General features: G+C 36.9%; 1 protein-coding gene across 1 annotated transcript; it reads left to right on the top strand.

Annotated features, from left to right (window-relative positions):
* Positions 1 to 3,629: 3,629 nt before the first annotated feature.
* BGLAP (bone gamma-carboxyglutamate protein) lies at positions 3,630 to 5,893 on the top strand. The gene is made up of 4 exons (XM_063440454.1): positions 3,630 to 3,769; positions 4,421 to 4,465; positions 4,606 to 4,672; positions 5,545 to 5,893. Exons 1-4 carry the CDS (start codon positions 3,709 to 3,711, stop codon positions 5,672 to 5,674), a joined length of 303 nt encoding a protein of 100 aa, XP_063296524.1. The 5' UTR covers positions 3,630 to 3,708; the 3' UTR covers positions 5,675 to 5,893.
* Positions 5,894 to 14,388: the final 8,495 nt, after the last annotated feature.

Below are 14,388 nucleotides of genomic sequence, written 5' to 3'. Positions count from 1 at the left end.
CTTTTTTGTTTATGTTCCTCCTCAAAAGGCACAGAAATTATTGTTTCCAATCACCCATTGATATGTTAAAATTAAATTAGCATTGATCTCAATCCAAGTCTTATATGCAATTGATTGTACAGCCAGTAAATAAAGAAACATTGTTTTATTGTGTTATTTTAAATGTTTTTTTTTGTGGTCTGATACAAATCCCATTACATGTTCTGATACAAGATGCATCATTGCCCTTTAATCCTTGTCTAGTAAAGTCACGGTTAAAACAAGGTTACCGAGTTCAGTATTTCCTTCACCAATATTTAAATATAGAGATGCTTTTCTGCAGATTATATAAACAAACATGCTGTGGGCTTGGAACCGGACTGGAATCCTGGCCTGCATTGGCCTCTTGTGGTCTTCTGCGAACTCTTTTCCCTCCTGATAACATAGGCCAAGTGTGTGGTTTACGGATCCGGACGAAAGGACTGCCGGTGGCTTAAATCTTAAATGCTCATTATCCAATCAAGGCATTGAGCCAGGATCAAACCCAACAATACGTACCCTCAGAATGTTGATGATCTAGCAATAAGACTGTAACTCTGTAAAACACAGGTATGGGAGGCACAAATGTGACCAGGAATTCTGGCCAAAGCGACCTCTTATAACCCTGATTTAAATAGTCTTTTAAACTTATATGTTCTGTAACTCGCCTGTTATTTGCTACCAAACTACGTTTGATTAAAATAGCATTATAACTGTTTAAATACAACAAAACAGGTTTTATTGACTAAGCTGTAGGTATGATCAGATTTGGGAAAAATGTTAGCCAAAGTAGAAAATAGTTTGATTTTTAATATATATATATATATATATAATATTTTTTTATTTGAAATGCTGTAAATTATAATGCAGAAGATTAAAGTATCGCCGTCTCTCTCCAAAACGCGTTGGTTGCAGTGTGCCGTAAGCACCGGGGCAGTCCCTTGAAAACCCCTAAATGTTAGACATAAATTGCTTGGTATACGGATGCCCTGAGTTGTTGAACCTTAAGGTTTAACGTCTGCCCAATGCCACATCCTACATTGGGTCTGCCAGCTGTTGTGTTAATAACAAGTGGTGAACGAGAGCAACAATGAGTGGAATATAATTCTATAGGACTAAAGACTGTCTTCCCAACATAGGATTATACAGTCTACCGACGGGCAAGTGACAGATTTAACCTTCAAATGTCTCTGATGGAAAACAGGGTAACGGCTAGTAAAGCAGACTTCAAACCCAAGATATACGTGTGTGTTCATACAGGGGGCTAAGCGCGGGGGGGGGGGGGCACCTAAATGTTGGTTTTAACACAATAGGGTCATGAATACATGTTTGTGTTCCTGACCCTATATCGTTCCTTTAAAGTTTAATTTACAGAGAAGGAGATAAAAACTTCCAAAGCAACTTAACAACTGATTGAAAATGAAAAAATACATCTCATGCAGGCTGTGTCTGTCACAGCCAGGGGAGGTCTGACTAGGGCTGCATAAGCAGAAACAAAAGTGATTTAACTCCTAAATGGCAGAGCATTGAGCAGTGATACTTCAGAGGCGTGATGTATAACCCTGATTCTGAATCAAGGTTTAGGATATATACCAAAAAATAGCGCACTTGATATATTTAACAGACATATAGCCACTGGTCTTATGTTGCTTATAATGACTAATTATTTACTAATTACTATGAGACTACTCCACCCACTGAAGCGGACTTAAATTGAACAGAACGGCAGGACCACAACCTGATCTGAGGAAGTTGGCCAGGCGAAATGCGTCATCACATTCCATTACAAATGACGTCGACGCTCAAGTTCCTGGAAGGACTCCCCTTTACACAGTATACTAAATACGCTACAGTTAATCGCGAATTTGGAAAGCAGTATATTTGAAGGGTGAAAACTACATTGGGACTAAAGAACTATATATCACTTTGTGATTTTTACTTTTATTTTAAATAAAGAATTTCTACTTATCCAACTGCCGTCCTGATCATCTACCGTACTCCAGTCCTGAGTTAAAGGACCAAGCCTTCAAAGTTAAAGCAGACTTCCACTGCTCTCTCCTTGTGAGTTTATTTTCATTTACACATCTTGCATATAGAAGTGTTGCAGTATTACACTATATTTTTTCAATTGTATTTATTTGCATTAGGTTTCAACTTATCCCTGGGAAAATACCAAGAGACCCCAGGGTTAAAAGATTATTGGAAGCTTTTTTACTATTTTTTCACTTGTGCACTTTTTTTTCCACTTTGTTATTTATAGTGCACTGTAAATTGCACTTTATATATATTTGTACTATTGTGGGCATTATCATCGTTAGCACTTTATAGTGCACGATCACTTGCACTTTATAACTTTGTATATTATTTAAAGGCACAGCGCACCTTTTGTACTCCATGTTGTTAATAATCTGATTGGAAAACGTGTTTATTTAAGTTTGTACCATGTATGTATCTCCAGTTTCCTTTATTCTGTGACTGTTTTATATAAAAGGTTGAATAAAAAATTGAAAAGGAAGTGGCAAGCATTAAAAAGAAAATGAAATAAAAGCCTACGGTCCGTTTGAGCACCCCTCAATAATACCTCCCTTAGGCGAATGGGGGCATGTCAACTAAACAGTAAGCAGCCAGTAGCCACTTGCAGTCATAATATGCCAAGTACAAACGAAAAAATGGTGTGCAACTATATTTATACTTAAAGGGACACTATAGGCACCCAGACCACTTCAGCTGCCCTTAACCCTGCGATAATATATAGTGCAGTTCAATGATACCAACAGAAATACAAAACAAGCAAAGACCCCGAGAGGAGTATCTAGAGTGCTTAGCAGGGCCAATTGTTGGCAGTGACTGGTGCAGGAAATTAGTTCTATTGACAACAGGAAGACGACCCCGTGCCCGCAAGGGACAGATTTAGGTAAGTAAAACACACCTTTAGCTGCCCCCACACCGGACCCCTAGCAATGATGCAATCGGGGGTCTTTGCAAGTTATGAAAAGTCCAGAGACGGTGACAGATTCGCTTTAATGAATGGATGAATTTCATTTGATGAATCTTCGTCCGACATGCTATTTGTTCTTCGTTTCCCTCTTTAGAATTACTATTCGGCCATTCATGATTTGGAGATATATTGTCCGCAATCTGAATACACAGGTCTCTTTTGGACTGTGCCCCAAATTGCATTAAATGCATTAATTTAGTGATCCTTTCTTCAACTGTAAAATTGAATGGGTGACCTATCATTCAAATGTGACCATCTACAACTGTATTGAGGTGCAACTTTTTGGTCCCAACTCTGTGTTAAATAGTTTAAGGAATAAACACCTTTGTTTTGGCCTTAGCTTTGCACAAAGCTCTGGCATTTAAAGGGTAACGCAAGTTAGGCAGTGCCCTCAAGCATTTAAAGAAGTTTATTCCCAGCTGTTTTGGCCAGGAATGATAACCGTCTATTTTCAGAAGCAAACTTGATGCAGAACGACCTCATCTTGTTTAGGAGCGTGGGTCTGGAACCTGTCGGTGCCACAAACCCCTGGCGTGAAGCCTTAGCCCTCCTCCCTCATGGGGGAAATGAGGCCGTGGTCTTGTGTCAGCCAAGAAGCTGGGTATATATTGATGACCATTCAGAAGCTGGAGATAATCTCAGGACAAGGAAGAGGTACGAAAACTTCAGAAGATAAAGAACGATAATCGACCATGAAGCTTGCAATCCTTATTGCCCTACTGGGGATGACTGCACTGTGCATGGGACGCAGAGGTAAGGAAAAGATCCTATAACCTCCGAATAGCCTGTTTAAAATGCGATGGTTTAGAAATTTGCTAATTTTAGGACAAACTATCTAAGATAGAAAAATCTCAAACTCAACTTTTATTTTAGCTCAGCTGTACAAATTAGTGATATTTGGGGATCAGTCTATATGTGCTAAAATATGCACTGCTGAGAGAAAGTTTCCTATCCCCAAAGGTAGGAAATTTAGGGTCATCGGCCATGTTCCCCATATTGATTGGAGGTCTCTTGGTTGAACATAATAAATATAAAATCTAGATTTAGTAAAAGGATTTTAGTTAAAATGTTTGTATTACAGAAGACAGTCCAAAAAAGACAAGCCTTAGTTTGTGCCCACTTAGATTTTTGTTTTGCTTTTTTTTTTTTTTAACTTTGGTTTTATGGATAAGTTTTCTTTGTAGCCAGAAGGATCAGAATGTATTAGAATCTTGTTAGCTTGTTGTTCAGAACTGTGTAATATCAAGCAGTTATAGTTAATCTTGACATCCTCCTAGCCTCTACGTTAGTAGGACATCATGACAAATGGTTCTCAAACATCTGGTGTGCTAAGGGCTAGGATTCTCTGATTGAGAGTCTGTATAATGCGTAATTTGATATATTATCTTTTTATTTATTTTGTAGATCGAGATAACTCTGAAAGTGTGGCTGATTCTCGCAGCTCTGACGGTAGGAGAAAATGATTATTTTTTTCTTCTTTATTCCTACAATACAATATTGTCCATTTGTAGAATATTCTCTGTTTTGGCACCAATTGCCAATAAGCTGAATTGCTTCCTCACACCTCATATGTCTCCCTCTCTTCATAGCTTTTATCTCCAGACAAGAATCGGCTAATTTTGCACAGAGAAATAGACAGAGCAATATTCACAACCTGTAAGTAAATATCTCCATCCCCACCCTTTCATGTATTCGCTGAACTGGTTAAATGATCTCTTAACCTTCTGAGATCCAGAGAGGTGTACAACATTCTCTAAACTTCATGGTGCCCTAAATATCACATTTTAAGAAATTGTGCCTTTATTACCAATTGATATCTCTGCTTGAATAAAGCTTAAATTCTTGATATTTTCTAGCCACAGATGCATTTCAGTAAATACAGTTGGTGTATATCAATATATAGTTGCCAGATGGAAAGCATTTGTGCTTTAAAAAGGTGTCTATGTAACCCCTTCCATTACTTTCCAAATAGTGTCACTATCTTCACGGTCAATCTTCAAACGTTTTTATCTCCTGCTCTGAAAACTGAACTTTAATTACATACAGGAGGCTTCTGCAGGGTCGAGCAAGCTATTGACAGAGCAAGAGATACGACATTCTAAATTGTAACAGGATTTGCAATAAAGGAAATGTAGACATTAGATGACTCTTTACAGGAAGTGTTTAGGAAGGCTGTGTAAGTCACATGCAGGGAGGTGTGACTAGGGTGCATAAAAAGTGATTTAACATCTAAATGGCAGATAATTGAGCTGTGAAACGTCAGGGGCACGATCATGATAAGTTCTTTTGGGGACTATAGTGTCCCTACACTGTGAAATTATATGTATTGGGAGAAAAAAATCCCCTATAAAATAACAACCCTGGTCAATAATAAGTAAATCTACTTTTAACTGTGATTTTTAAGAGGACAGGTATTAAGACACTTTTTGCACCACAACTGCCCTTGTAGACAGTGCCCAGGAATGCAGATAGTCTATGTATGATGTTTCCACCTACCTGTTGTCTCAGGGATGTCATGCCATCCGCAGGTTGCACGGTGCTGTGAGGTCACCACTAGAAGCTAAGCGAGAGGTCTGCGAGCTGAACCCCGCCTGCGATGAGCTGGCCGATCACATAGGATTTCAGGAGGCTTATAGACGCTATTATGGCACAGCCTAATCATACCAAAAACAGCTAAATGTTCCTAATGTATGTACCCCCACATTGCCCCGTGTCCCCCTTTCTTTCTTACTGCTATATTAACGCACAATCTGACTGTATGTATGTATGTTAGCATGGATGGCAGATAATAAAATAGTCAACGCAATCAATGCCAAACTTAAAACAAACTTCTTAGGATGGATTATTGGCATAAAATATTAATAATAATAATAACAATAATATATAGAATAAATGGCTGCATCACACTACCTTGATGGGGTTCGAGATCCTCACGAGTCAGGACATTAGTTGACACTTTTTCTCGATTTTTGTTTGACAGGTTGGGGGTAAACGTTTGAGTTTCAGAATATGGGTAATATGACGGCATGAACATTCAGTCATTAAAATGGGGTCACCATACTTCTAAGGTACGGCCTGCCAAGCCAAAACAGGGTAAAGCTGAATATCAATCATCAATTAAAAAAAAAAATAGAATAATCTAAGTATTCACTCTGTTCTAACAAACTTCTTCATGTGACGAAGACCCTGCTGCAAACGCCACACTTTGAAGGAAGGGTTTACTCGCTAAACTAGCCATCGTGAAGGATCGATGAGGGAACAGCGTGTTTTAGCGCAAAATAGGTCAAATGCAGAAAATTAGCAAAATCTGCCAATTTCTCATCTAGGCTACGTGGGCCCAGAATGTCTTGTCATTTCTCTTTAAATCTCTGTTTAGTAAAACCCTTAATTTTGTAGCAATCGTTTGCGGTCACTTTGCCCGCATGTAGGGTCAAGTGCGTATTCCAAAGGCTTGCAGTGATCACATAAATGTAAACCTGTTTATACGCTAAGATGTGTTTTATTGTATCCACAATTTGTGTATGCTGGAAAAATATGTTTCAATAAACATTCTGTAAACTGAAATTCTGTCTGAGGTTTATATTCATATTACAGGGATTTACTTACAGGTTTATAAACTAAAGTAAAGAATCCCAATATCCCCTTAAAGACACAGATTCTGAAATAAAAGGGAAACAGGACAGAATATTTCCATCATGTGTCTTTAAGAGGATATACAACAAAAACAAAAAAATAGTAAATCCCTTTAATTTTTTTGTGTGCATATTTTCTGCTTATTTATGTGTATTGGTATGATTTTTTTTTTCCTGCACTCAGGAATCAAAATTTTCACTCACCATTTGGCAAGTGAAAATTCCATCCTGGTACGTCAAAATTCACCCCTGGACCTGGTTAGTGTGCCATAGACCCTCCAGGCTCGCGGTAACAAGTAACTTTTAGCGTGGCTACCAGTGTATGCTGTATGGATCATCATACCACCTCTGCTGGTAGGCAGATTTAAATCACACTCATTATTTAAATCTGTTTGGTTTACAACAGACCTTCTTTATTACTTCCCGTGAATGGTCTTATGTATACTCCTAAAAAAAAACACCCACATATTTAAAAACATCAAAATGAAAACACTGCGAATGAGACATGTATTAAAGATTTAATACCAACAGTGGTTTAATCCCTAAAATTATCATTTCCTTTCTACATCATTACAACAGTTTTTTTCCACATTATTTTTATAAAAAGCAGATCATTTGTAGGGTATCTTAAATACATTCACCGCCAGATCCATAATGCATTGCTCCGCTGTTTGCCTTGCAACGTGTTGTATTACATCAACGCAGTGAAGGATTGAATTAACCCCTTCCAGTCTTCATAAAACCCACTTTTTTTTTTTTTATAGCTTTATTTACTAATGAAAATTGTCGATGAATTCAAAGTGAATTTCACATTTAAGGCCAAAGTAGTCAAGCTGACAAATTCTCCAAGTCATCTATGCTCTCGGTTCGATTACTTTGGACTTAAAATTTGAAATTCACTTTGAACGTCTGTCAATTCTTACTTCAGTTAATTACGGTGTTAGTTTTAATTAACAGGTTAATGAAGCACTTCCCTTAGGTAAAATTACTATTTTGTGAGATGCATCAGATCGATTAGAAAAATATCAAATGACGGAAGTACTTTTAGCCGATATTAGCTGTTAAAAGAAATGGTTAATCTTAAAGTTACGGTAAAGGGTTAATGAAAATTATATTAAAAGGGTAGAATTAGAGTATGTGTTAAAATGTTTACAATAAAAATACTGGTCAATTTTTCGATAAGCCTCGGAAGGATCCAAAATCATTACATCCAATAAGCATGCCAACCCATAGCCAGAGACGTATAACGACAACAACAAAATAGACACAAAAAATGAAACATAACTCTGACAGGTGCTCCAGTGATGGCTACTTGACACTTTGGATGTCTGCGTGGCAATGCATCATGGGATATGCAGTTCATAGACATCTGCAGTGCCAAAGCAATTATCACAGAACTGGAACCTTTAGGCTCTCCTTAAAAGTGAAAAACAATATAATTTTTAAGACAGTTATTGTGTTCGCCTAACCTTATTTCTGGGACTCGACACAATATAATTACTATCTTAACCATCAATGGAGAATGAGAAAGTAAAATGTGTTTAATGCAGAGGTAATGTTCCCTCTAAGCATAACTTATGTGATCAATCCAGTATTCGGAACAGGTTAATAAAAAAAATATATGGCAAAGTGTTACAACAAAAAACTTAATTCAGTTCCTGTGCAAACAACAGGTTGCCGTTTCATTTATTTTCCTAGTTTCAGAGGTTTTATAAAATCACAAAATTAATTAGAGGGAACGCATTTGAGAAAAGTAGTCGGTTATTCGCTATCAGCTGCGGCGATTGCTCAGGGTAGCCAAAAGGAAGAGTTTCACCGTATATATAGTGTTTGGGGAGGCAGTGCGAGATGAAAAAACTGTTTTATACAAAAACCAAAGTTCCACCATTTTACAGAGACATTAAAACAAGTCCTTATATATAGCTATTCCAAAACCGACTGTACCTTTAAACTTCCCCGTAAGCTAAATAGAGAACTTTCTGATAAATATTGTCTGAGGCTCTGTCAGAGTTAATTTACTAAAGTGGGAATTGTAAATTCAAAGTAAATTAAAATTTTTAGGCCACAATAATTTCAAATTCAGCTATTTTGGCCCAAAAATGTTGTTTTAACTCCTTGTATTCCGGCCAATTCACTCGTTAATGACTAACCCTGAGGCATATATACATTATTGAGCTGGGCTGTAGTCATTGGGCAGTAGTTTATAAAGATATATGTTTACATGGCTTCTGATCTGGACCCACAATTATCCTATTGTCCCTTTCTGCTTTAAAACTTTAATTATGTGAATACATTAAATACAAATTATACTAGACCGCTGATAGTATAATTACAAATTCCATCATTTTGTTTGCTCATTATATTAAATATTACTTACTGATGGTCTGCAGACACATAGAAGATCCCAGCAGTGTGCAAAATCCATCATCCTCATAGCAGGAAAACAATTAATTACCATGGTGCCAGGATCTCCTGTGAAATGTACTCCTTGATTGCCTTCTAATTAGTCTACAGATATGTTAACGAGGAGCTAACCCCGCCCCTAGCGCTTGTAGCATGGATAGAATTGTACGGATAATGTGGAAGTTTAACTTCTACATTATAAGAGTTACATGCAAGGGGTTAGCACGCTTTTTTTTGGCAAATTATTCAAAAGTAGTTTTATGTAAAAAATACAGGGTTGACACTCCCAAGCCCCTTTGCACCATAGTACCACAATAAGACATAGTGCTTATGGTGAGTACAATATCCCTTTAAGTGTTCCGTGTCAACTTACGATATGGAAACATTTCTACTAGTCTAATGTAATACGTGCATTTTCTTTTTACCAAATGATTAGTTCCTGTATTCAATTACGGCATGGAAGAAAGGAATTATTGCAAATTAATGGTTAAAAAGTTTATCTACAATGGATACCATTAGAGACAAGAAGAAAACGGATTTCGGGAAATAGTCAGAAATTATTAACTAGTAACATGAAAGAAAATGATTCTGGGATTAGACATTAATGGGAAGTAGGAAAATATTCTGAATTGCAGATCACTATCAATGATAATGCAGAACATAATTTTGGGGCAATTAAGTGGCACAACATGAAATATGTACTAGTAGTGGCAAACAAGAAGAATTTAATAATTTGGCACCAGATTATTCTGGGATTGATGCTATTAATTATAGGGCCAAAAATTAATTCGAGGAAATAATGAGGCAGAAAAGGATTCTGGGGTGGATTCTGTTCATGATAAGGCAGAAAAGAGTTATATGCTATAAATGTCAAGGTAGTAAACAATTTATAAGAAGGTTCATATTTGGTGTGGGATTTTAAGCACCGAAAAGGATTCTGGGAATTTAGCAAAACACAGATTTACATAAACATAAAATTAGGCAATTATAAAAAAAAAAAAAAAAAGAATGAAGTTTGGGGCATTTTAAAAGGCACAGAATCATTCTTGGATGGAATAATTAAACGCTTTGTAATATCAATATGTAGAAAAGAATCCTGAGCTATGAAATAGATATATAAAAATGTGCAAAGCACAAAACTTATAGATGGAACATTTTGCAGAATGGATATGTTAAAATGATTCATGAGTAAAACATAAAAAGGTTAAAAAAAGAATATGGAGATATGAAAATGGATTGTGTGAATGGTAAAAAGACATATTAAAGATGCACTCGGAATACTATAAACACTACAGCCATCATCTATTTTGTGGTGGAACAGAAACTGAGGGTCCCCTGTGCACCGATAGTCCACCCCCTGCCTTTTATATTGCTAAGCTGAACGTACACTTCCGCACTAGCGGTATCGGTTTTGCCCAACTCTGGTTGGCGTTTATTGGCTGAGAGTATCAGCTGACAGGAAGGATATTGCTAACGTGGAAATGTAACCTCACGCCGTTACCATAACCACTACAGCGGGCTGCAGTTTTTATGATCCTTAGAGTGCCTCTTTAAAGCTACAATTTTTTTTTTCATATCAAAATGCTGAAAAGGATTCTGGGAGAATAAAGCAAAGAAAATAAATCTTGCAATATCAAAACGGCAAAAGGGATACTGGGATATTAAAATGTAGAAAAGGATACTGGGATATTAAAATGTAGAAAAGGATACTGGGATATTAAAATGTAGAAACGGGTTCTGAAATACTAGAATATAAAAACAGACCTTAGTATATGAAAATGTAGAAAAGGGTTGTATTATATGAAAATGTAAAAACGGATTTTGGAGTGTTGCGACAAAAAAAACACAATACTTAAATTCTCTGAGATTCATATCAAAAGGCGGGAAAGTATTGCTGCATAGCAGTGCAAATAGGGCGGGGGGGGGGGGGGGGTTAGGATTCTGGTTACATAAGTCTGCGGTTAATACTATGGTAAAGAACTGTTGTGTCTCCGTACAAAGAATTAAAAATAGCAGCAATTCTGACGTTAAGCTAAATACTTAGTGAAAAGCTTAGTGTAAACTGAAGCACAACGTCTGGAGATGCTATGACTTCTTCTGTAGTAATAAATTCAGTAGTAAAAAAGCAGGTTAAAATGCATTACCAAGGAGTACAAAGGGTAAATGAGAGAATTGAAACTACTCAGGTATATATATATATATCCCCTAATCTTTAACAAATCCATGTAAAAAAAAGTTAATCATATTTATATAAACAGCACAAAAATAAAAATAAAAAAAAATAGATGTTAGTAGAATTAACAAGAATGTTAATTGTGGGGAAAAATATAAAGTTTGTTGAAATTAGTAGAAAAAAAAAAAAAAATAGAGAGATACATTCCACGGTGCCCATAATGCGGAGGCACAGAAGGGATGGGTGATGTTGGCGCTGAGAGCAGTATTAAGATATACCCCAAAACAGGGGTCTGTTTAACATCGACATGCACAATGAGTTTGTGGATAACAGGTTGTGACAATATAAGCAGCATTTTCAGGATTTGAAGGGATTTTCAGGATTGTTCTAGTATATAGCAGTACTGAGTACATGCGCACGTGGTTTCATCCACTAAACTACACATTGAAGCAGATTCGAAACTGAATTGCAAAACGGTGCCTAAACAAATGAAACTATAACTATAGCAGATTTAGAGAAATGTTGAAAATCAGCTATTTTTGTAGAAAATTTTGCATTGAATTTTTCAATTTACTTCAAATCGGTGTTTGGTAAATGAAACCCACAAAGTATACTTTCTGCAATAAATTAACTTTTCTGAGTGAGAAATCTCAACCTTTCCTTGCAAAAAAAAAAAAACATTTGTTAAAATAATAATTGTAGTGTTGTCCCTCTACCACTAGAGGGCAGCAGAAGATAAGTTATTTGAAATAGATTTTGTCACATTTTTGAGCAGTGTTCTATGAGATTTGTTACAGTTTGGACATTTTTATTTAACAATGATTCATTTATGGTGCTAAGACAGTAAATATCAATCATGTCTAATATCAGATTTCCCATTGAACTGAAAATGCTTTAAAAAAAAATATATCTTAGGAAGTGTTACCGCTAAGTTGAGCAGTCCGAAGTGTAAACAGATAAAATAGGAGCTCTTATGGAAAATTCAATGTCCAGTGCCACGTAGAGCGATGACCTTTCTAAAACAAATGACATGGTATGTTTCTTTAATTGTTTTTCAAACCTTGCCCTTTCTTAAAGGGACCCTATAGGCACCAAAACAGCTCTAACTTAATGAAGAAGTTTTGGTGTATATATGATCTCACTGCTCGATTCTCTGCCATTTAGGAGTTAAATCACTTTTGTTTCTGTTTATGCAGCCCTAGCCACACCTCCCCTGGCTGTGACTGACACAGCCTGCATGAAAAAAATGGTTTCACTATCAATCAGATGTAAATAACTCGAAAAGGTTATTTTTTTACCTTCTCTGTAAATAGAATTTTAATTAAATACAGAAGGTTCCTGCAGGGTCTAGCAAGCTATTAACAGAGCAGGGGGTAAGAAACTCTAAATTAAACATAATTTGCAAAAAAAGAAATATAAACATTCAATGACTCTTTACAGGAAGTGATTAGGAAAGCTGTGTAAGTCACATGCAGGGAGGTGTGCCTAGGGCTGCATAAACAAAGTGTTTTAACTCCTAAATGGCAGGGAATTGAGCAGTGAGACTGCAGGGGCATGAACTATACAACAAAACTGATTAATGAAGCCAAAGATGTTTTGGTGACTCTAGTGTCTATTTAACAACTTCAGTGCTGGTACATCTTAGAGGGAAGACTGTTTGATTCATCAATTAACTCATATCCCTGCTACATTGTATATTTCTAGGTATGAAGCCAAAGCCATCTCAAGTATATTCTTTAATGGGTAGAAAAAAAGCATTACTGCAGTTTAGCATCAAGGGTAAATCATGTGATACTGTGCCTTCTAGGAGCGGCGTGTTATTTTAACCCTTGAAGCAACAGAAGATTGACACTCAAGGAGTTACTTCTCCTCTGTTCACATCTCTTTAGCAAGTCATACTTATCGAAAGCCACCTTTACACGGATCATTCTATGTAAATAGATCACCTGCCAATAAACACGTCTAACTATACCCCCAAAAGAGGGGCCTAACTAGGGTGAACCTATCACCATCTTATTCAGGGTCACTACTAAAAAAAACAGGTATCAGGGCTGTAATTAGTAAAATGGACACTACGGTCTTCAAAATGTTCCACATTACCCACTGTAGCCCTGAAATCCAGATATTAGTAAAAGCTTCCTGAATAAATATGGAACTAGTCCCCCTATGCCTAACTAGCCATCTTTCCCAGCAAGTGACCCACAGTGCGCAATGGGTTTTTGCTTAACAAACAATTCTGGAGCAATATTCTAGAACCGGGTCAAAAATCAGGAAGATTCCATTTGTTTCTATGGCGTTGCTCTGCTGTTAGAACTTTGCACCTAGAATTGTCCTTTATGCTGAACCCATATTGTGTCTGGGGCCTGTCTTGTCTGGGAAACAGATAAACTGAGTTATCCCAGTTTATTTACCCAATGCACTCCCAATCCATTTTCCACACATGCATTAAACATTCCTAGTGACTCAGCTGGTGGGACGCTGTCCACGTAACGCTCTCTATTATATTTTTGAGTGCTTTGCTTTGAGATATATTTCCTCCCCTGCATGCCACGTTCTGACATCATTCCCAGAAAAACAGCTGTTAAAAGACATTCCACAACATGCTTTTCTGCCCTCAAAGCAAGACACTATAACTACCGCTCTAGAATAAAAGGCACAGTAACACAGATCGCCCAACTCTTTATGTTTGGCTCCCACAGCAGCTGGCAGGCTCTTCCATGGCTCCACTACAATAAAGTATTTCCTCAAATACCACATCCCAACTGTGGAAGGTGGGATTCCTCTTTCAAACATATTGCTCTGTCATTTAATTCTTCAATATTTCATCTTTTAACACCTCGGAGTCCCTTAGAGACGTTCTGTTTCTCCTTATTAAAATGAACATATATCCCATAGATTGGCTGAGGTTAATTAATGCTCTGATATTTTTTTAAAAATCTGCTAGGAATAGTTCTCTTTTTGTGCAAACAATGCCACCCTTGTGATAGATTATATACATATAGCTCGGCTCCCACTGAAGGTTATGCTAAGGAGTTACAGTCCTCTGTAGCCATACCAACTCATACCAGCAACTGGCTGAAATCGCTCAGCTGAGACTTCTAGTCAATCACTAACTCCCATCACTGCTTGGGCTAATTGGGAAGACTGAAATACCTGAACAGATG

The sequence above is a fragment of the Pelobates fuscus genome, chromosome 13, assembly GCF_036172605.1.
Source record: "Pelobates fuscus isolate aPelFus1 chromosome 13, aPelFus1.pri, whole genome shotgun sequence".
NCBI lineage: Eukaryota > Metazoa > Chordata > Amphibia > Anura > Pelobatidae > Pelobates > Pelobates fuscus.
This window is presented reverse-complemented; position numbering and strand designations above follow the sequence as displayed.

Bases quoted from the DNA above. Each gene is read 5' to 3' on its own strand.
- BGLAP (XM_063440454.1), top strand. From the start codon at position 3,709: ATGAAGCTTGCAATCCTTATTGCCCTACTGGGGATGACTGCACTGTGC. The intron at 3,770-4,420 runs GTAAGGAAAAGA...TTTATTTTGTAG, and splicing joins ACTGTGCATGGGACGCAGAG to ATCGAGATAACTCTGAAAGT. The intron at 4,466-4,605 runs GTAGGAGAAAAT...CTCTCTTCATAG, and splicing joins TGATTCTCGCAGCTCTGACG to CTTTTATCTCCAGACAAGAA.